Raw genomic sequence first — 22,830 nt, 5'->3', positions numbered from 1 at the left:
CCTCAGGAGCAGACACCAAATGAATCCACTCTGGCTCCAGAGGTGATTGAGGACCCATTGCCTCTCCCAGCCCTGTCAGGGGAAGGTGAGGTTGCCCCTGGGTCCAGTAACCCTCCAGCCTCTCCTGAGCTGCAGAGGCTCAGGGCAGAGAGGCGGAAGGAACTAAGTTCTCTGAGGAGGAGTGCTCACCTTAAGGCCAGGAAAGGCGAGTCACCTGTGGGCCGGGCCCACCCTAGGCCTCAGAGGAGATAAAGGCCAGTCAGCCCAGTCCCAGGTTGTGGGAGCAACATTGTTGGAATCCTGTTTCTGCCAGCACCCAGACCTGCTCTTCTGGAGTTCCCGACCACGCCCGGCTTCTTGCTTTGGACCCCGCTTTACCCTTGGTGGACAGCCTCCAGACCCTCAACCCAGGACCGGACTCAGACCATGCCTCACAGTACCCCCCCCCCCCCCGGGACCAGCACAGGGTGCTAAAAACTCTATTGAACTGTTCATTAAAGAATCAATCCAGTTCTACATTTTGATTTAATTCCCTATCTTTGTCCACAAACACAGACCCGCCTCCTATTAAAGGGTTAAAAACTCATTTTTAGTAGTTGGAATTTGGCTTGTTGATTTCAGGTCAGGGAGGCCTAATTCTTCCAGATGAAGAAATCTTTTTGGAGTCATTCAACAGAAGTTATAGAATAAAGCCACTTCCGAAATCAGGAGGAGGTGATGTTGAGGGCTTCCAGCCCCCACGCGATCAGGGGAATCCTCGGGCCACGTCATCCCCTGAGCCAGCCTGAGCCTGAGCCAGCCAAATAAATAAATACATGACAAAGTTCAACTTCTGTCCCCTGGATCCTTGACACCTGTTGCAATATCACTGCAGTAGTGTCACCAGGAAAAAGATATATGCATGAAATCGGCTAGAAGACACTGGAGGAGGTGAATACGATACAATACTTGACTATACTACACTCAAATGCTGAAATGTTTCTTTGATTGTCCTTGAATCTTCCTGCCACACTTTCCACCCTCTCCTGCCACACTATTGTAGCATGCAACCTCCTGTGCCTCTGTCTTCACACAAAAGGAAAACAGTGCCTAGTCTGGAGAGAATTGAATAACAATTTCTACCCTAAAAGCTTCAGGAAAGAGAAGTCTGTGATCCTGTTAGATAAACTTTGATCTAATATCACAGGAGTCCTTTCCAGACTTTTAAACATATCAGTAATCAAAAGGACAAACTAGAAACCAGATCTATCTGTTCTAACATTGCTAGATACACACAGTTAATCTATTGAAACATACACAGATTGAATTCTTCCACACTTTATTTCAGTACCCAACTAAGCCTTTGCAGGTGTAAAATGGCTCTTTTCCAGCCTCGGTATAGCAGGATTGACAAAGTGGCATTGATTGCAGATAATCAGTTATTTCATCCACTTTTGAATAGGATTCCTTTTGCAGATGCACCGTTTTAGGTCATGGCAATAAACATCACGCCAACAACTATAAATATGCTCACAGCCCCTTTTGATGATGACACAGTTGGTTGTATCTGGTTTTGCAGGACCTTTATTTGCTGGAAGATTATAATCCCAGTAGCTGAAAAGGAGAGGAGAAACTACTCAGCCTGAATACTTATTTTATTGTGTACCTACTAGAATGAAATGCTTGCCTATCCTCCACACACTTACTCATTATTTTTGCAGCAACCCAGCAAGTTATTCAGAGAACAATTCTCTTTTGGTCTAGAGCACTCCCCTGCCTCTCTGCCCTACCCTGTAGTCAGAGCTTACACACTTTCTGCACTACCACCAACACCAGATGAGTCTCATTTTATTCCCTGTATCAAGAAGTTTGTAATGATTGAATTTTTTAATGTTTTGATATATGTTGTGAACTGCCCAGAGTAGTTGGGGGAAACCAGCAGATGGGTGTATTATTATTATTATTATTATTATTATTATTATTATTATTATTATTATTTGATTGGAAGGCAAATCATGTGCTAGCCTGCAGAAACACGTATATCCAACAAGCACTTACTGTGCTTTCCTTAGGAAAATAATGGCGGAAATATTCTTCCAGGCAAACCCTATAAATTAATAAATGGTAGGATTTTGATTATTTGGATTGTTGAAGGGAAGATTGCAGGCCAAGGCAGTGCCTCACCTGTGACAAAGTTGCACGGTGTGATGGCAATTGCTTTGGTGCACCCCAGGTCCCTTCCCTCCGGAGTGCTGGAGGAGGTGGAAGGGTGGTGGCAGCAACGGCCAGAGAATAAATCCCACTGGTTGCGCTGCAGGGTTGTTGTGCTGCAGCTGGGCAAAAAGGTGGTGTGAGAGGCTCATTTAATCACACCTTTCCTGCCCATGCATTTTGTTCTTTTCGATTTTAACCATGTGCATTTTAAAAAATGTTTTGTAAACCACTTTGAAGCTCTCTGGAAACTAATTGGAATATAAATTAAATCATCATAATAAATAACAATATAAGCACATATATATCTTGGCTCTCTTCAAATACTACTTGGTTATGAAAGTTCCCAGGTGATGAGGAATCTAGACTTACGGTTTCTCGATTCTAATCGATCTATCAAAGCAATGCCATTCTGAGCCTACCATCGAAACTCCAATAAAATAGTCGGTCGGTTTGTTCTTCACTCTGGATACAGCAAAGGCCTACAACACAGAAAAGAAGAAATTCTAGTTTTCCTGTTAAAACTTTCCACATAATCCCCTTCCCCAGGAAGACAAAGTAGAGTATATATTGTTCTGTGTGTAGCAGTAGCTGACTGTGGCAGGATTTATAATAAACTACAGTATACGTAGCCGTTCAACTACCTGAATGCAGCCACCTTGACTCAAACGTAGGGAGCTCACTACATCACTGGAAACTCTGCAAAGTCAGTGTGTGTTTATGGAGAAAACCCTCCACCAAGGGTGGAGAAAGCACAATGATGTGTCTTTTTCTTCTCTGTGTTGCTGTGAGGCTCACTCTTGTATGATAGGGCTGCCATAAGTTTGAATTTTCCCAGACATTACCAGGATTTCAAAGGTAGAATAGAGATCCCATGGGGAATTTCTGAAATGTGGCGCTATGCCCTGGATCTTAGGCAAGTCAATTGAAAAAATCATCATTGTTTTTTACATTTTTTTTGTAGCTGAAACTGACACAATGGCTGCTACATTGGCAGACCCTGTGCTCATAAAACCTTAAAATCTGCCAGCTGGTGTTCAGGTGAATACAGGTTAAGAGGGGTAAAGGGTTCTTTTGTGGATGCAAATGTTTATGAGATTCCTTTGGGGAAAACATATATCCCTTTGGGGTGTCATTTTCTTCCCTCAAGAAAAGCAAGAAAAAATAGAGGGGTGAGTATGTTTATATCTTTTCAGTCCTTTTCGGGAGGTCTGAAAAGAATGGGGAAGGCCAATAAGAATGATAAGGCGGAAACGAAGGAGCAAAAATGCCTAGGTCTTGGTCTCACTGAGCAGCAGAAAACTTCAGCTGGTGAGAAATGCAATGGCCAGATTGATGACCAGAACAAGTTCCCCTTAGGAACCCACCATACCCTGGGCCGCTCTCTCTCTTATTATTATTATTGAAGATTTTATTAGACAAACAGATTCTTAAAATACGTGCAATACCAACAAAATAACATTCACTATGTTATAAAGATGATAAAGAATATAAATGTAAAAAGAAAATAATGGAAAAGAGCAGAAGAAAGAAAAAACAAAGAGAAAGAAGAATGAAAGTGTGAATAAAGGCAAAGACATAATGATATCCACTGTTTGAGTCAGCAAAGAAAAGAAACTTCCAACCATAGCCAGTGTACTAATTTACAATTAAACTATTATTTACACAGTTGTGCGAAGTTGTTTTTCGTTAACTTAATTTAACTTTATCTAACAAATACTTTATATTGCATGGCTCATTCAATAGCTGCCAGAAAGCATCTGAGGCCTTTCTCAATGTCCCCCACACCTGAGAGGTTAGGAGGATTGTAAAAAGAGAAGGGGCCTTTTCTGTGGTGGCTCCCCAATTATGGAATGTTCTTCCCAGAGAGGCTTCCCTGGTGCCATCATTACATGCCTTTAGGCAAAGGGCAAAGCCATTCCTCTTAATCAATCTATGGCCTGTAGAAGTGTGGGGGAGAGGACTGTTATTATGATCATTATTTTATTATCAGGCTGTCTGTTAGTATACTTTTTTATTATTTCATTGTGTTTCTATCTCTGATATTCTATAATGTGTTTTTAATGTTGTACACCACCCTGGACTCTTTTGATAAAGGAGTATTTTGATAAATGGAAGGAAGGAAGGAAGGAAGGAAGGAAGGAAGGAAGGAAGGAAGGAAGAAATAAATAAATAAATAAATATATGCAACCTTTTCCTCCAAAAGAGCTCAAGGTGCTGCATGACCTTCTCGTCTCCCCATTTGTCCTTATGACAGTCCCGTGGGGTAAGTTAGGATGAAAGGCAGTCCTGATCAGTAAGCTTCATGGCAGAGTGGGGATTCAAATGGTTTCCCAGGTCTCATTATTCCTGGTCTCTCCATACAATTGTATTGTGAACTTGAGTACTTGAAAAGAGGTTTCTGACTCTTTCTCATGGAGCAGAGGAGCAGGAAGCCATAATGTTCCCACTTACACATGATGGCAAGTTACCCAGAGGATCAGGATGGAGCAGCAGCCTGCTGTGATGGGTCAATACTACCTCTTATATATGATATGTATATATATATAATGCCAGAGGTGCAGCAAAACATGTCTGTCCCTTATCAGTCTCTACAACCACAGCAGACGCTGAAATCTACCCCCAAAGTCACACTCCTCCATTGTCTCTTAAGAATTTATTGCAATGATCTGCTCACCTCCTCCTCATCACTTTCAACACATAACAATTTTGTATTGTATTTCATGCTGTTGCAGAGTTGTATGCACTGTTTCCAAGTCCTTGGGGTGGCAATGAAGTCAAATAAATATAGGGCTCCATGCCAAACAATCCATTCCTCATCTAACTTGCGCTGAATGTCACCTTTGAGCAATGCCCAGAATGTGTGAGGAATAAAAAGAGAGAAAGGACAAGTGAGGTTGTAGTAGAAGCCAGCTTGTAGGACTCTGCAGAGTTTAAAACACTGATATTAGGGGGAACCTTGGGAGCACCTTGGGTGGGGGAACCACCCCCACTGAAGAAAATCTAGCATTGTCCACAATGACCCACTGGCTACGCACTTAAAGGATAAAGTTTTCAACTTCAGAGTGCATTTGTTTCTCCAAATGTTGCATTTCCTGTTGAAGAACCCAGTGCCTCTATAGAGGACGTTTAGTGGGATCAGTTTCACCTTATGCAATTAGCTAATGTGGAGAAGGTACTGGCAGCAGTGCATCCAACCCCATGGCCCCTCAACTCCAATCCCTCCTGGTTTATCAAATCTATCAGAGGGGGCTAACTGGTTGGGTCCAGATTGTGGTTAATGCTTTGCTGCATGAGGGGGTATTCCCTGCTGCATTAAAAGAAGCAGTGGTGTGACCACTCCTAAAGAAAGCAACTCTGGACCCTCTGGATTGGAACAGCTATGGGCTGTTGCCAATGTTCCCTTTTGGGGTAAGGTACAGGAGAGAGTCACTAGCCAGCTTTCTAACAGATTTGGGTCAGCATCCCAAAGTACCAGACACAGACTGAAAGGTGCAAGGGAGCTCCACCAGGTCTCCTGTGAAATTCGACCTTGCTGTAGCCAGTTCCTTCCAGACAGTTTCAGAACCGTTTTTGAGTACAGAGTAATATACCAAAAAAACTAGAATGACCCACTATTTGAACAGTAGGAAAGAAAAGAGAGGAAACAAAAGCTGTACTACTGGCATGATGAATTCCCTTAGCATAGAAAGGAGGACATGTGGGGACTGGTCATTGATTCATGAGTCAGGCACGGTATTTAGTCTGCAGGACAAGTTCCTCAACAGACAACTGTGTTCTCCAAATCAGCCTCCAGATTTCATCATGCTAATACACCCACTTGTTCCTCAAAGGACTATGGGATTAACCAGACATCTGTAATACTACTACTACTAATAATAATTTATTTATACCCCGCCCATCTGGCTAGGTTTCCACCGAAATGGAGCTTTGCCCAGAAAGGCTCAACAACATGGCCTCTTTGACTGTGTCCATATTATTTATAATCCTGTACACAATAGAGAACTTATACATTGTACACAGAGAACTTGTGACTTTCCCTATGTTGCTGGTTCTAAAAAATGTTGGGAGCCTCCATGAGGACATTCTTCTTGAGACCGTCACCCTGTAATTTCACAGGGAAGAGCCCTAGTGGGCCAGAGCTAGTATGCTCATCCCTACAGCCCTCTGTGCATGCGCTCACTTAAAAAACCTGAAGAGAGCTACCCATTCTCTGTTTCCAGCTGTGCTAATCTGACTAATATGCCAGAACGGGATTGGCACCAGAATGTGCCATTCGAGCCTGTAATGGAAAAGAGAAGTCCGTCCCAATGGTTCTGAAATCGCCTATTGCCTCTAAGGTTCTGGCACCTTGACCTTGACCAATTAAAGTGGTTTCTGAGTAACTTACTAATAGCCTGCTGTAGTTCACTGATTTTCTTTCTCTCTTCGGCTATTGCCATAGATACATTCTCAGCTTTCTTGAATTTTGTGATATCTAAGAGAGTGGCAACAATTGAAGTTGGGAAGAATCTCAAACAGCCATGTACAGATACTGAGCAGCCATGTTTCTCAAAATATAATATTTACCTTTCATATATAGGAACCTAGGAAGTTGTCTTATACAGAATCAGACCATTCATTAATCTAGATGAGAATTGTCTATGCTAGCAATGGCTGTCCAGCGCTTCTGAAAGAGGTCATTCCCACCTCTGCCTGGTGATGCTGAAAATTGAACCTGGGGCCTTTTTTAGCACAACAACAACAATGGCATTTGCACGTCCACTGAGCTGGAGTCCTTTCCTGGAGCTTCTGGATAGCTCAGTCAGTAGAGCATGAGACTCTTAATCTCAGGGTTGTGGATTTGAACCCCCCATTGGGTGAAAGATTCTTGCACTGCATGGGGTTGAGCTAGAAGACCCTTGTGATCCCTTCCAACTCTGCAACTCCAAAACGTAGGTTAATCAGCCTCATATAACCCACATGCTTAACTCTAAATAATGCATTAAGGTGTTCAAGCCATAGAGTATGCTGTCCTGCTAGACTCAGCTACATTGGGAAGAAATAGGTAATCACGCCTATTGTTTTTCCCCAGGCTACTTGAGAAGCTCAGTATGTGATGAGGTTTGATCTGGTTGCTCAAGCTCAAGCTCTTGACTTCCTGTACCAATACTCTAGGAAATTCCTCCACATTGTTGCTAAGCTACGTTTTCCTGGTTTGATCTGATTGCTCAAGCTCAGCCACATGCTCCTCATGAGCCACTCTTGAGTTCTTGTACCAATACTCTAGGATATTCCTCCACATTGTTGCTAAGCTACGTTTTCCTGGTTTGATCTGATTGCTCAAGCTCAGCCACATGCTCCTCATGAGCCACTCTTGAGTTCCTGTACCAATACTCTAGGAAATTCCTCCACATTGTTGCTAAGCTACGTTTTCCTGGTTTGATCTGATTGCTCAAGCTCAGCCACATGCTCCTCATGAGCCACTCTTGAGTTCTTGTACCAATACTCTAGGATATTCCTCCACATTGTTGCTAAGCTACGTTTTCCTGGTATGATCTGATTGCTCAAGCTCAGCCACATGCTCCTCATGAGCCACTCTTGAGTTCCTGTACCAATACTCTAGGATATTCCTCCACATTGTTGCTAAGCTAAGTTTCCCTGCCATGCACCTTTTCTGAAGCACATGGCTCTGACCTTTGAAGAGCTTGTAAGAAAAGCATTCTTTAACTTACCAAGTGTGTGTTCTCGTTTGCTGGGGGAAGAGGGAAACTTTGGAACTCACTTGGAAGAGCCTATTTTAAAGGTCTGGCAGCCTATACTTTCATGCTGACATTTGCTGCATATTTTGTGAGTGTAAATCTCTGCTGGGTTCTCTCACCAATGGGTACTTGCCCCAAACTTGGATCTTGGAATTCAGAAATTTTCTTTCTTATATCAATACATATTTTTTCCACACACACACCATGCTTATTAAGAAGTTGAGAATAGTATGAGTTTGAGGCAACCCTCCCATTCCTCTTCGACTTCCCTGAACTGAGTAATGAGAAGAAATGGCTCTGGAAGGAGCTCCTGCGCAGACAAAAAGTAACATATGACTTACCATCTGCCTGAAAAAGATCCGGATAGTTGACTTCTACCATTTTTAGAATCTTTGTCGTTCCTTCTTCAAATATGGCTCTCCTTCGCACTTCCTTAATATCTAAAGGTGATGATGGGGAAAGTTGTTCAACGCATGTGGGAGAATAGCTTTGCTTCCCCCAGCACCCCTTTGGAAGGGATTAAGTTGCATTTGGAATGTGACTTCTGTGGTATAAGTTCCAGTTTACAATGTACTTCCCCAAATTTATAAAGGTAAAATTTCTCCACCAGGAAGACCCATTTTTCAGCCTCAAGATTTTGATTAGAGTCCTTAGCCCAATATCTTCAGTATATATCTCTTTTCCCATGCAGGTCTTTAGGGAATTGCTTAGAAAACAGAAGCAGCAGGAAGTCGTAGGGATACAATACTACGTGAGTTTCCTGGGGAAAGAATTTCCGAGTAGACAAGCCTTTACTGCTATGGCCGCTCATGGTAGGGGCTTTTGAGGGAAAAGAATTTGTGAGGACATTTCCCCATCAGGTTCATGTAGAAGAAAGTGATGTAGGAAAGGAAGGGCGAGCCTTTTTGCCCCAGCAGGCCAGATCCATCTCTCTTCCCAGCCCCAAGGGCTAACCTCGAAAAGTGGTTGATTGGGACAACTCACTTGTAAATCATCTGATGCTATAATGACATGAGTGGTTGACACCTGTCAAAGTTGTTAATGAGCTGAATACTGGGGACAAATGTGTGGTGAAGGTGATCATCCCAGGAGTTATGGAGTAGAATAAAACCCTGGCTCATGACTGAAGAAGGCCCCAATGTCATTTCTGAGAGCAGTAATGCTTTTTCTGTGTGGAATGTATGAGAAGCAGAAGTACTGACAAAGCCTTAGTTGAGCTAAGAGAGTGCATCAGTGTGTAGAAGGCACAAGATTTGTTACTCCATGTGGCCAGCAATGCTGAGTGACCTCTGTGAATCTCCTTTTAAGAATATTTTTTTATTAACCGACCAATCACATCAAATCAAACCAAATTACATAAATTCCAAATTACACAGCCGAATTTTAAATTTTTGTTGGGGGTACCCATATTTCAAATTCCGAAGGGGATCCAATCAACTTCTTGCTTCTTACTGCTGTTTTATTGTCCACAAATCTAACCTTATGATGTTCACAGTACTATCACAGTCCTTTCTTATTGTTTTTTCCACATCTCTTGTTATTTTCATATATTTTTCCTTTCTCTTTGTGACCTCTGATAGTCTCCGCAAGCTGGTTAGAACAGTTTGTAATCCTGCGTGGATATTTTTTTTTAATCCAGTAGTCATATCCAGACGTTTTCCATATAACATCACTTCCATACATCAAAACAGTCTTAGCGTCATTAATCTTCACCAATCTGCCTCCTTTCTCAAAACCTCTGAGGAGATTCACTAGGAATGCAGTCTAAAAACAAGTCCGTTCTTCCTCTCGGCTATAAATCCTTTGGCAAGATGGCGACTCCGAATTAATTGCTGTGCCATTCCCAAAAGCTCTTATTGCTTCTCGATCTCCATAAAGCATACTTTTGGTTAAAGTTTATCTCCACACAGACCTTAATCATCCTGCTTGGGTCAGTTCAACCGACGATTCTAATGAGGAGGGGTTCTTGTAAATCACATAGAAGGAAAGTAAAAAAGGTTCCCCCTCCCCATTTAGTCCCGTTGTCAACATACCCAGCCTTTGGTGTATCTTCATCGTAAAATATTCCTATTTCTCCAACCCGTCGTCTTCTTTCGCAGAGGTCACTTAAATTAGCAGACTTCACTCCCCTTCTTCACTTGAAATATGTGCATTTGCTTCTTTTGTAATTAATTATTCCAAATTGCTGCAGCTAGTGCGCGATCAGAGACAGCATCCAGGAGAGCCAAGGTCCACACGGGGGCATTCTGCCTAGGGCCCTCACCCCCTTCTTTCGAATTAGGGGGTGATTTATGGGCACAGCAGGCAAGGGCAGTTCCCCGTTTCCTTGGGGCAACATGGGAGGCTGCCTACTCCCATAACAGCCTCTTAATTACCCCGTGTGGGCCGGAGAGATGGTATTGTCGGCCATCTTCCTATGCGCCCCCTAGTGACCCCCTGACCTCTGTGAATCTCCTGATAAGGCTTGGAATCATATTAACCCCCTGAAACACTGCAAAAGTGTTTTGTGAAGGTGATTACTCCATGACCTGCCATTTGTGAGCTTTTCTGTTCTACTTTACCCACACACATTTTGTACAGCTCTGATCACTTTCTTCTCAGGGGAAGTTCAGGTCATTTCCATTTCCCAGAGTCATTTCCTGTTTGGATTTTCTGCTGCTGTGTTCAAAACAAATCTTTCCAAACAGATCTTAGCCATTTGAATTCTGTAGGGGTCATTTCCCACTTAGTGGGACTCTTTAAGAACCCCATTTTCAAAATACTGCTGTGCATTGTTTTGAAGGCACCTGACCACAAACATGTATACTCAATTCACACACACCCTTGACCTGCCCCCACATTATATTATTATTTATTTATTTATTTATTTATTTACTTATTGCTCTCATGGTATCTTGTAGGGCTATCCTTGTTCCCATGAGATCTTGCAAGTTCATCCCAGTAAGCAACTCTGAGAACATAAAGGTCTTCCTGTGCCAAGAAAACCTGGTATTTGAAAACTCTCTGTCTTGAGAACAATTATTTGTGGGGTTTCAATTATTACCAGTGTTATGACCACATAACACTGGTAATAATATTTATTAAGTTTTCCGTTTTAATAATCCAATGAGAATCACAATAAAACATTTCAAATTACCATACAATAAAAATGGCCAAATATATTGCCAAATTATATATCTTTGGGTGACTTCCCATGCTCTGAATTTCGTGGAGTGCTAATCTAATAACACATTGTATTTCTTAATTAATCAATAAACCATTCCAATGTTAATCCTTCACTTAATTTTCATTTATGTTTACAACCACTGGACTGTTCAAACTTTCGTCTTCATAGTTCTGTGTGAAATATTTCCCCTTGTTGTTATCCACATTCCAGCAATTCCATTTTCAATTTCTGCCAGCAGGAGCCATAATACACCACACCCCAGACAAAAAGATACCATTAGCTCCTGGCAGCCATCCGGAAATCCCCTCTGTAGTCTTGCACCATCTTTCAACATTCTGGTACCTCTGCAAAAACAAAGTAGCTCCAATCCAGATTTTTTTCCTTCCTTCCACTGAGGGAACAGCGGTAGTGTTCTTTCAAACCCACTTACGTATTTCAAACTGTTGCCTTTTGGGGGAAATTTACCAGGTAAAACTGCAAATACATATATATCAAAATAGAATAAAAAAGGCTCACCTCCCCCTGGGGCTATACAATTAACCCATCAATTAATTCAACGAGTGGGTCAGTCCTTTGTACTGTTGTTTCTGCTCCTCAGCGATCTTTAGTTTCATTTCTGCTCACGGAGATATTTTAACTGCATCATTGTCCGCCATTAATCCCGGGCAGATATCCAGAACTCTCCTCTTGGTCTCCTTCCAGCTGTTGATGAGGTAATGCCTCCACACTAAAACGATAGCTCCATCAGGAATTCCTTTAATCTTTCCCTTATTGATCATTGCCAGAATCATAGTCAAAATATCACACAATCCGTTTCGTAATTAAGATAGTGTCCACTTACATATTTGAAGTTTTGGTGACGGTGAAAGTCTCTCCCCAGATCAAATCCTTCTCAGTGGCTGATTAAATTTGCAAAATATGTTATCTCCGCTGGTTCAGGACAGGCCTGTTAGTTAAGTCTGAATTTTTATATTAAAAAACAGGTGTCCTCTGCTCCTGGCCCTGTCTTTGGAGAGTTGCCACAACTGTGCCATCTACATCCAGCACCCCTTGCCCCCTCTTCCTTCTGGACGGGCAGCAGGTATTGGACAATCTGCGGGTGGAGTGCCTCCCCCGACCCAGGGTTGGGGGGGTTGGGAGAATAATTACTCCCATATTATCCTCTATTACCAGCACAGAAGGGCTCTGGTGTAATTGGCACAGGCGATTGCCATGGCAGACAAACAGGAAGTGCTTGACCACATAACATTGAAACTGTGCTAGTTAATTGTGCCCAAGATGTGATTGTACTGTGCCAGCAAAGCCACTTTCAGCCCAGCTCTGAATTCCCATGAGATCTTGTGAGAGCATCCTGGAGCCCCTTAAGCAATTCTGAGAGTTTAAAAGCTCTTTTTGTGCCAGGAAAACCGGGTGGTTTCATTTTTTTGCCAATTAATTTTTATAAATTTTCCAATTTTTTAACAGGTTAACAACCAATTAATTCAAATTAAACACACACACACACACACACACACACACACAGGACTTTCTACCCCGCTTTAGAGATGCTTCTTTCTCCTTCGCTGCTCACAGTAAAGTGCTTAAAGAAAAATAATTCTAATACTTTCCCATCCATTCTCTATTTCGACTGGCTGTGCATGTTCAAATCCTCCTTAGACTTTTATTGAACTATTTTCCCAATTGATCAAATAGAATTGCTCTTCCTTTATCAATCAATACAGCTTGTTCACCATGCCTTTATGCCTTCACAACATTTTAATTGATGATAATAATGATGTGATCCGCTTTAGCCCTAGCATTCTATTCAAGTTTTACAATCCTCACAAACATTGGGGGAAATCTCCTGATCGACCTTGTTATGTAGTTTCTTTTTCACAAAACAGACCTACACTCTCTACTTTCCCCGGCTTAATGCATTCTGCTCCCATCATTCTGCTCCTTGCTATGCAGCTCACTAACCCCAACAAACCTTGATTTTATCCTAGGGTTGTCATGTTTCAAAAAATTGGATTTATTTATTTATTGTCAAAGCTATTGGGCTACATACACATACACACACAATTGTGATTTTGAGCTATTTTTAAGGAAATACACCAACACCCACACCAGACAAGTGTTTCGTGCGTCCAGATTTTCCTGGACAATTTAGCAATTTCCACCTGGACACTGTTTCCGATGGCCAAATCCCAGCTATGTTGGGGAAATTCTGGATGTATGGCAACCCTATTTTACCTATTCTCCAGTCCCCATTAACCCTGTCCATGCCAAATGCTGGAGGGAGAATGAACTTTATGCCTGTGAAACATCCAAATCGCTTCTACCCTTCATATTGCCTGATTCATTCTTGTTTACAAACTACCTCCAAATTTTAATATATCAACTACATAAAACTCAGAACTGCTTCCTCCTCTCTCTCCAATTAGGTGTTGAAAAACATTATTCTCCCACACCAACCACACAAGAGTCACCAGTTCTGCTTTGCAACTCTCTTTAAGCAAAAACAGTCTTTGACAAGGTCTCTTTTCTTTAATCTGCTGGCATCTGTTTGACCTCCATGGCACTGCCCAGATCCAATACTGAATACGGAGGCAAGAATGGACCTTGTACTTGTGAATCTCTACCATGTTATAATACATTCCCCCACCAGCCCAGCCCAGCCCTACCCCATTATGCTGTCAAAACCGTTACCACCACCTTCTGTCCTTTGTGTCGCCAGACTCAGTCTCCTTTTTCTTTGCATACCCACAGCTTAATGTTCACGACTGCTTCTCCCTCTCCGTCTGGGTGCTTTAGTTAACAAAGACAGCATCCTTATTCCGCACAGATGGTTTATCACACTCGACTGTATACCCAGTTATAATCCATCTGCTCCTTTGCACATTCTTTTCCACAGGTCGGGGTAGGTCTGGAGAAGTCCCTCGTAATCCTTTGCAATAACACAACTCCACTCATTCCCTTTAATTGAGCAACTTGGCGAATGCATCCAACATAGTTAATTTGAGTTTTAAACCCTTCTGGAATCCTTAGAATTCCAATGCTCAGGTTTGGGGGAGCAGCTATAGAAAACGCTTGCAATTAAAATGACTTGAAACATTGTCTGCCCCTTCCTTCTTGAACAGGCTCATCTTCGCAGGGATAACATCTTTATGAAAGGGGAATCTGAAGCGTAACACAGTTGTAGAATGAGGCTGTCTTTGTTAAACTCCTTCCATTCAGTGGCAATCCATGTTTTAATTCTTGCCATAAGCAGTCCTTATGCAATTTGTCTCAGACGTTCTGCTGCCAAGAATCTCAAGGTTGCCCATCGGAGTCCGTTTCGCAAAAGAGGAGATCATATTTCCAAAGTCCTGTCTCTTCCTCCCCTCCATTCATTCCAAACCACGGTCAATGTTGCCAACCAGAAGAGATTCCCCTACTAAACCATTTACAGTTTTTCCTGAGAGCTCCTCCTGCTCTCCACAACCAGTCCTCCTTCAGCACTGCAAGTTGTAAATCTTTATAGCCTCCTCACTCCACAGTGCAAGTTGCAAACTGCTTCAAGTCAATTAGAGGCCAGCTCCTCTCCCAGCAAACTCCCCTCCTTCACAGTCTCAATGCAGTTCACAAAGCAGTTCAAATCTTCACACACCCAGTTTTAGCTCACAGAATTCCAGCCTCATGATTCTCCTTTAACAAACCTTACTTGAAGTGTCTTGAAGAGAGGGTAGATTTTAAACCTTGGAGACATATATACTAGTAAAAACAAAATAATACCTCTCTCTTTTATCCATTTTCTACTATGGCAGGAATTTTCAACTGAGCCTTGTTCCTTCCATTTCATCTTGTACAGAACACTCTTTCAGTTTTCAATCCAATATTCCAAATTGCAAAGGTGCCTGGTCCTTACAGCGGATGGACACGAAGGCTTCCTCATCTTGACAAGGAATCTCCTCCCCCATCCACCTGACACTTGGAAGAGGGTCTGTGGGTTCTCCAGCCTCCTGATACCCTTAGGAGTTGAAGAAAGCATTCCAGCCTTGGGAAGCTCTCCTTCCCCTTTCCTGAGTCTCTCTCACTAACAGGAGAGCTGCTGCCATCTTGCAGACCGAAAAGGAAACCAATTATGTGTGGGATTTCAACCATCTGCCCAAGGTGGATCATACTGTACCTGCAAAGCCACTTTCAGCCCCGACTTTACCTGCCCCACAGGTGAAGTCATATGAGATCAGCTATAGGGCAGGTGGGCTTGGCTCGGCTGACCAGGGTCGGGTTTAATAATAATATAATAATAATAAATTTTATTTATATCCCGCCCTCCCCAGCCGAAGCCGGGCTCAGGGCGGCTAACAACAATAAAACACTACAAACAACACTCTAAAATCATTCATTATAAAATTAATTAATTCAAGCCACTGGCAACCATTGGGCCAGAGCTCTGCGAAGATTGCCAATGGAGGGAGTCAGGCTGTGCCCTGGCCAAAGGCCTGGTGGAACAGTTCTGTCTTGCAGGCCCTGCGGAAAGATGTCAAGTCCCGCAGGGCCCTGGTCTCTTGTGACAGAGTGTTCCACCAGATCGGAGCCACGGCCGAAAAAGCCCTGGCTCTAGTTGAGGCCAGCCTAACTTCTCTGTGGCCTGGGACCTTCAAGATGTTTTTATTTGAAGACCGTAAGTTTCTCTGTGGGGCATACCAGGAGAGGCGGTCCCGTAGGTACGAGGGTCCTAGGCCGTATAGGGCTTTAAAGGTTAAAACCAGCACCTTAAACCTGATCCTGTACTCCACCGGGAGCCAGTGCAGCTGGTATAGCACCGGGTGAATGTGATCTCGCAGTGAAGACCCCGTAAGGAGTCTCGCTGCGGCATTCTGCACCCGCTGGAGTTTCTGGGTCAGTCTCAAGGGCAGCCCCACGTAGAGCGAGTTACAATAATCCAGTCTGGAGGTGACCGTCGCGTGGATCACAGTGGCTAGGTCAGGGCGAGAGAGGTAAGGAGCCAACTGCTTAGCTTGGCTGAGATGGAAAAATGCCGCCTTTGTTGTAGCTGCAATCTGTGCCTCCATGGAAAGGGTGGTGTCGAAGATTACACCCAAACTCTTAACAGACGGTGCTGGCACTAATTGTGCCCCCGCAAGAGATGGGAGTTGCCCCCCCCAATCCCATATCGTCCCGTCCCAGCCACAGGACCTCTGTCTTCGAAGGATTTAACTTCAACCGGCTCCCACGTAACCATCCAGCCACAGCTTCCAAGCATCTGGTCAGTGTGTCTGGGGCCGAGTCAGGATGGCCATCCATCAACAGATAGAGTTGGGTGTCATCAGCATACTGATGGCAACCCAGCCCAAAACTCCGGACAAGCTGGGCGAGGGGGCGCATAAAGATGTTGAAAAGCATCGGGGAGAGTATCGCACCCTGGAGTACTCCACACACCAAGGAGTGGCGCGATGACAATTCCCCCCTAAGCGCCACCCTCTGTCCCCGACCAGAGAGAAACGAGCGCAGCCATTGAAGGGCTGTGCCCTGGATCCCCACGTCGGCAAGGCGGTGGTCTAGAAGTTCGTGATCGACCATGTCAAAAGCTGCTGACAGATCTAGAAGAATCAGCAGCCCCGAACCACCTCGATCCAGCTGTCTACGAAGATCATCTGTTAGGGCAACCAGAGCCGTCTCGGTCCCATGACCAGTGCGGAAGCCGGACTGGAATGGGTCGAGAGCCGATGTTTCATCCAGAAACCCACCAAGCTGTTCAGCAACCGCTCTCTCAATCACCTTACCCAGGAACGGAAGATTCGAAACCGGGCGGTAATTGGATAGATCTAAAGGATCTAATGATGTTTTCTTTAAGAGCGGGCGCACCACTGCCTCCTTCAATTCTCCTGGGAATGTCCCCGTGCCAAGGGACAAATTGATGATATCCCCCAGGAGGGCCCGCACCTCGTCTGGACATGCTCTAATCAGCCAAGACGGGCACGGGTCGAGAGGACAGGTGGTGGGCTTTCCAGCTCGGAGGAGTCTGTCCACATCGGCTGGGGATATCCGGTTGAAGTGGTCCAATACTGGACCCGAGGACAGTCGAGGGGCCTCCAGTTCCTTTATTGTATCCAAATTGGCAGGGAGGTCATGGCGGAGCAACAAGACCTTCTCCGCAAAAAAGCTCGCAAATGCCTCACAGCTGTGTGTCAAATTGTTATTTAAATTTGGCTGTCCCTCAAGGGACGTTAAAGACCTGATTATCCTAAATAGTTGCGCCGGGCGAGAGCTAGCGGATGCAATGGAGGCCGAGAAGTAAGACTTCTTAGCAGCCTTCACCGCCATCTCATAGGTTTTCATAAAAGCCCTATAAGATGTTCTTGAGGCTCCGTCACGGGCACCCCGCCATACTCGCTCTAGCCGTCTGAGGTCCCGCTTCATTTTCCGGAGCTCCTCGGTAAACCAGGGAGCCCGGTTTCTGCGGGGTCGCAGAGGGCGCTTAGGTGCGATCTCATCGATGGCTGCCAGGAGCTGGATATTCCAGCCCTCAACAAGCTCAGTCAATGAGTCGCCAGGGGGAGCAAGGTCCCGCAAGGCTTGACGGAATCTATCAGGGTCCATCAGCCTCTGCGGGCGAGCCCAAATCGGCTCGCCACCTAAGCAGGGTGGGGGTGGAAAGTCAATCCTGGCTTTCAGAGCGTAGTGATCAGACCATGGTACCTTCATCGAAGGAGACATGATCACATCTATACCTACGCCAAAGATCAAATCCAGCGTGTGGCCTGCTTGATGTGTTTACCCCACTCTCACAGTCCAGATTTGTCAAGAAAGGAACAGCTGAATGCACATGTTTACGCTGGGCCATGAACATTAGGAAGGTTTTCTACAGGCTCCCAAAAGCAACAGTCTGGCCCCCAACCTGCTCCATCAGTGAGGTAGTGTAGCTGCTTTGGGTACTTCTCAGATTTGAGGACCCTAGGCCGCAACAGGTGGTAGAGGTTGCAGTGTGCTCATCCAAGGAAGGGGTTAATCGCCTGAGTACAAAAGAGCAAGGCACATTCCAGAAGAACTCCCAGGGGGAGGGACAGAACTTCCAGGAGACAAACCCAGCACAGATAAAGCTAGCAAATCTCCCGTTTCTTTACTGTGCTATAGACAGAGACCTGAAAGAAAGTGTGGCTATGAATTTCAGATGAGAATGCTTCCTCTCTTCCAACGAAGGAGAAAGGAACAGGGGAATGGGAAATAGGATGGAAGGCTACAAATGTGGGCCCAGGAATTTATGTTGCCTTACAAACCAGTTTAAAGTCTTACATGTTTATCTCACCAACTGAAATCAGGGGGTGAAAGGGCTTAGTGGAGACCAGAACCTATCCTTTCCTTTTAAAAGTCTCCACTGAAATGAAGCAAGCAAGAGTGAATTTAATTCTGCCCATTACCCTTTTATATTTTCCTAGAAGACTGGAACTTACACAGATAGGTCAGCATCGCTGCTGCTATAACGGAGCCCATCAGAAGCACTGTGCCAACATACAGAGAATATGAAGATTCGAAGAATTTTTTCATACGTTGCTTGAAAGGTGCTTGTTTTCCTTGATGGACAGGGAGAGAGAAAATTCTGCTTTAGCCATGAACAGACAACATCCCAGTGCCACCCCAGTCAGGAAATTTTCCCATATACTCTGGCAACCCATCTAGATCAACATATGGCAGTCAGCTTTCTAAACCCATGGTGGGGGGTTGCTCCACTGTGAAAAGCCAGGGGGCCAGACCCTTGGAAGGTAAAGTGGATGAAGGAATCTGGCATGGAAGTATTGCTTCTTGAAGGTATTTTTCTGCCCATGTTCCCTGTCTGGAGGCCTCAGGAGCATGAAGAGACATCACCCAGGACTAGAAGGACCTTGGTCTGACCCAGCAAGCTCTTGCTATGTTCTCATAGAATAATAGACTAAGGCGGAAGGGACTACGAGGGTCATCTAGTCCAACCCACTACAATGCATGAATCTTTCCCCAATGTGGTGCTCAAACCCATGACCCTGAGATTAAGTGTCCCACTCTGCCCACTAAGCATAATGTTCTTATAGTGAAAGGTAGAGCTGAGGAGAAACTTCACGTCGAAACATTTGATCCTCAACTATGTTCTCACAGAATCATAGACTTGTAGAGGCATAATGGACCACGAGGGTCATCCAGTCCAACACCCTGCAATGCATGAATCTCTTCCCAGTGTGGGGCTCAAACCCATCACCCTGAGATTAAGTGCCCCACTCTACCCATGAAGCTTAATGTTCTTGTAGCAAAAGGTAGAGCTGAGAAGAGACTTCATGTCAAGACCTTTGATCCTCAACTAGCAGAGTGTCTGTTACCCCAGCCTGGAACAAGGACACAGCATACTCATGGGAAAATTGGGGTTGTGGAGTTCCGTCTGGCTGCCCTCCATCAAGTAAGTGGAAGGGGCTGCCGCAGTGGATGAGTTGTAGTGAGGACAAGGGCCCATCAAGGACAGCTTTCAGTTTAAGCTGGGACTGTTCACTGCCAGCAGCAGATGGTGGACACAGTTCAAGTTCATTGCTCCTCAGTTGGACTTGGTGGATGCCCTGGTCCTATAGAAAATGCTTGTCCTCACTCTGGTCCTCCCCATCACAACTTTCCTTTAGTGTTCCTTCCTCCTCCATGTGCTAATGAGCATACAGACCTGATGCTTTTCTTGCTCGTTTTGCTGTTCTTTTTTTAGCTTTCACTAGCTTCATACCTATATAAAGACAGCATAGTAAGATGATGTGATATATGATATGATCAAGATAGAAATAAACATAGAGCAACAGCCTGAAATATCTCAGCTCTGTCAAGTGTCTACAGTACAATGTACTGGAGGGAACATATCAAGTCAGCAGATCTCTGTGTTCCTGTGAAGAGAAAATAGTAACCGAAGGGATTTACCTGGTAGCTTTTTAGGAGCTATTGAACTGGTTTCTTTTTTTATTCGCAACCTGTGAGAGTATAAAGTAGACAGTGAAGTCAATGCCTTACTTAAAAGCAGAGTCACAATGGGAAATTCATAGGCAGTGTTGCCATGGGGACCCTCTCCCAGTTAATATAATTGTTAGAGGGAGTTACTGTAACAATGCACTTCTTATCCCTCTGATCTACCTCTCTACAACCCCACTCCTGAATATCATCATCATCATCATCATCATCATCATCAACATAATTTTATTTGTATGCCACCTTTCCACAGTTAAAAGCAATGCTCAAGGCAGCTTACAAGATGACAAGATTTGCATAATTACAAAAGTCCTAAACAATACATAAACCACATCAAAAAAATGCACAACCAAATGGAAAACAATTTCCACATAAATCAAAATCTAAAACTAAGAATACAGCATGAATGTCACAGTTTAAAATGACATAGGTAAAAAATAACAGCATTTTTTAAAAACCAACAAAAAACCCAAAAACGGAGCCCTCTCTGACCACCACCAGCAGCAGCAGTCCTTAATGGAGCGTGTCAGGCCCCGCCCTAGGCCAGGTGGTGAGTGGCAGGACTGGGGCCCACAGGCGCTCAGCAGGAGAGTCTATCATGTCTATAGAATGCTGCAGGTATCTGTTAAAGTGCACAGTGGGCGCTTGGGTTGCGAAAGTGATCTGTGCGGGATGCACCTTTGCAACCCGCAGCGTTTGCAACCCGCTTCTACACACGCGCGGGTTGCAATTCGGCACTTCTGTGCATGCACAAAGCGCAATTTAGTGCTTTTGTGCATGCGCAACCGTCGAAACCCGGAAGTAACCCATTCCAGTACTTCCGGGATTCGGTGGTCTGTAACCCCAAAAAACGCAACCTGAAGCGGCTGTAACCTGAGGTATGACTGTAGTGTGGTTCTCATTAACACAATACATTCTTTAGTCTTTAAGCTGCCAAAATAAAATGTATTGTTTTTAGTGCACAAAGACTAATAAGGAAACTCTGAAGATGTTTTTATACTGCTAATTCCTTCATACTCGACCATGAATTTTTTTAAGCAGTTAAGCAATCACTGTTGTGTGTGTGAGAGAGAGAGAGAGAAAAAGAGAGAGAGAGGGAGACAGAGTGAGTACACTCATATCTTGGTTGTCAAACTTAATCCCTTCCGGGAGTCTGTTCAACTCCCGGAATAATAATAATAATAATAATAATAATAATAATAATAATAATAATTTATTTATTTATACCCTACCCATCTGGCTAGGTTTCCCCAGCCACTCTGGGTGGTTTCCGACAAAATATTAAAATACAATGGTCTGTTAAACATTAAAAGCTTCCCTAAACAGGGTTGCCTTCAGATGTCTTCTAAAAATCTGGTAGTTGTTTTTCTCTTTGACATCTGGTGGGAGGGTATTCCACAGGGCAGGTGCCACTACCGAGAAGGCCCTCTGCCTGGTTCCCTGTAACTTGGCTTCTTGCAGCAAGTGAACCGCTAGAAGGCCCTCGGCGCTGGACCTCAGTGTCCGGCAGAACGATGGAGGTGGAGACGCTCCTTCAGGTATACTGGACCGAGGCATTTTCAGGCTTTAAAGGTCAGCACCAACACTTTGAATTGTGCTTGGAAACGTACTGGGAGCCAATGGAGATCTTTCAAGACCGTTGTTACCAGTCTAGCTACCGCATTCTGGATTAGTTGAAGTTTCCGGGTCACCTTCAAGGGTAGCCCCACATAGAGTGCATTGCAGTAGTCCACGCAGGAGATAACCAGAGCATGCACCACTCTGCCGAGACAGTCTGCGGGCAGGTAGGGTCTCAGCCTGTGTACCAGATGGAGCTGCTAGACAGCTGCCCTGAACACAGAATTGACCTGCGCCTCGATGGACAGCTGTGATCTCTCTGAACAGGGTGACTGGGCAGTAAAATAGCAAATGCATTTCAGTGTAAGCAAGTTCAGGGGTGGGGAGTGCTTTTTCACACAGTGCAGTTAAACTTGATCCCCCTCCCACAAGAAGAAGTGGTGACTGTCAAGCTTAGATGGTTTTGAAAATGATGTTCTGGTCCTCACTGGATGAAGAATTGGAACTTGAGGTATGGCTACTGCCAAAATCATTCAAGCCGAGATCAGTGCAGTACAAAGGTGAAAGAAAGTTCCAAGACTCAGCAGATGTGACACATGGCTAACAAGCTAAGACCTTGATCCAACAAGCAACCCCCTGCCTTATATGAAAGCAGAGTAGGCACAAATTTAGCACTGCAAACAGGCAAGCAAACAGGAACTCGTTCTGGAGGGCTGGATCTGATCTGTCTGGCATCTCCATGACCTTGGTGAGAGTGGCAGCTTTGAACCAGACTGAATGCCCAACTCCTGCTGAGAGGATGGGCTAAGGGCAAGCTCTAGCAGCACCGGGGTGGTGGTGGTCAGGATTAGAGGCGAAACTGGCACAGGAGGTGTGGGTGGAGGGGGTACAACCTGTCTAGGTGACATATGAGAGGATAGAGCAGAGCACTGGTACTCTCCCCAGGATCTAACTCCCTCCCAGGGTGATGCATCTCTCTTGAGGACCAGACAAGTCCTGCTGGTGGGCTTCTCAGTGAGGCGTCTGAACGGCCACTTCGAAGACAGAAATTTGGACAAGATTGTTTGGCCTTGCAGGAATCTTCTAATGTTCTTATGACAGAGATTTTTCATGAGCCTGGTAGGTCCAGCCTGTGCAAAATATTTGCCTGCCTTGAACCCATTGGAAGTTAGAGAAAGACTATTTTGCTTGAATCTGGGGGATCTTGCAGTAATTGTTTCATGCCCTGTACAAAATACAGGAAATAAC

At 44.4% G+C, this 22,830-nt stretch overlaps 1 protein-coding gene across 5 annotated transcripts; it reads right to left on the bottom strand.

Moving 5' to 3' along the window:
* Positions 1 to 1,301: 1,301 nt before the first annotated feature.
* Positions 1,302 to 20,078, bottom strand: LOC310657685 (uncharacterized protein). Of its 5 annotated transcripts, XM_083398771.1 has the most exons (8): positions 19,981 to 20,073; positions 19,736 to 19,792; positions 18,513 to 18,632; positions 8,273 to 8,371; positions 6,581 to 6,667; positions 4,868 to 5,031; positions 2,563 to 2,672; positions 1,302 to 1,593 (listed from the first exon to the last, which is right to left on the bottom strand). In XM_083398771.1, exons 2-8 carry the CDS (start codon positions 19,788 to 19,790, stop codon positions 1,419 to 1,421), a joined length of 810 nt encoding a protein of 269 aa, XP_083254897.1. In that variant the 5' UTR covers positions 19,791 to 19,792; positions 19,981 to 20,073; the 3' UTR covers positions 1,302 to 1,418. The 5 variants fall into 5 exon arrangements, with proteins under 5 accessions (XP_083254897.1, XP_083254899.1, XP_083254898.1 ...); XM_083398773.1 differs by lacking the exon at positions 6,581 to 6,667 and having other exon boundaries at positions 19,981 to 20,078; XM_083398772.1 differs by lacking the exon at positions 19,736 to 19,792 and having other exon boundaries at positions 19,981 to 20,074.
* Between the last annotated feature and the right edge of the window lie 2,752 nt (positions 20,079 to 22,830).

Source organism: Podarcis tiliguerta, assembly GCF_965153285.1.
Source record: "Podarcis tiliguerta genome assembly, chromosome: 9".
Classification (NCBI taxonomy): domain Eukaryota; kingdom Metazoa; phylum Chordata; class Lepidosauria; order Squamata; family Lacertidae; genus Podarcis; species Podarcis tiliguerta.
The sequence above is the reverse complement of the archived record's forward strand: the minus strand, read 5'-3'. Positions and strand labels throughout refer to the sequence as shown.

What these genes read in the sequence shown, in the direction of transcription:
- LOC310657685 (XM_083398771.1), bottom strand. Translation starts at nt 19,790, where the DNA reads ATGAAGCTAGTGAAAGCTAAAAAAAGAACAGCAAAACGAGCAAGAAAA. An exon ending in GGATCTTTTTCAGGCAGATG is followed by an intron (nt 6,668 to 8,272) that starts GTAAGTCATATG and finishes CCACTCTCTTAG; the next exon opens with ATATCACAAAATTCAAGAAA. An exon ending in TGAACTACAGCAGGCTATTA is followed by an intron (nt 5,032 to 6,580) that starts GTAAGTTACTCA and finishes CATTGCTCAAAG; the next exon opens with GTGACATTCAGCGCAAGTTA.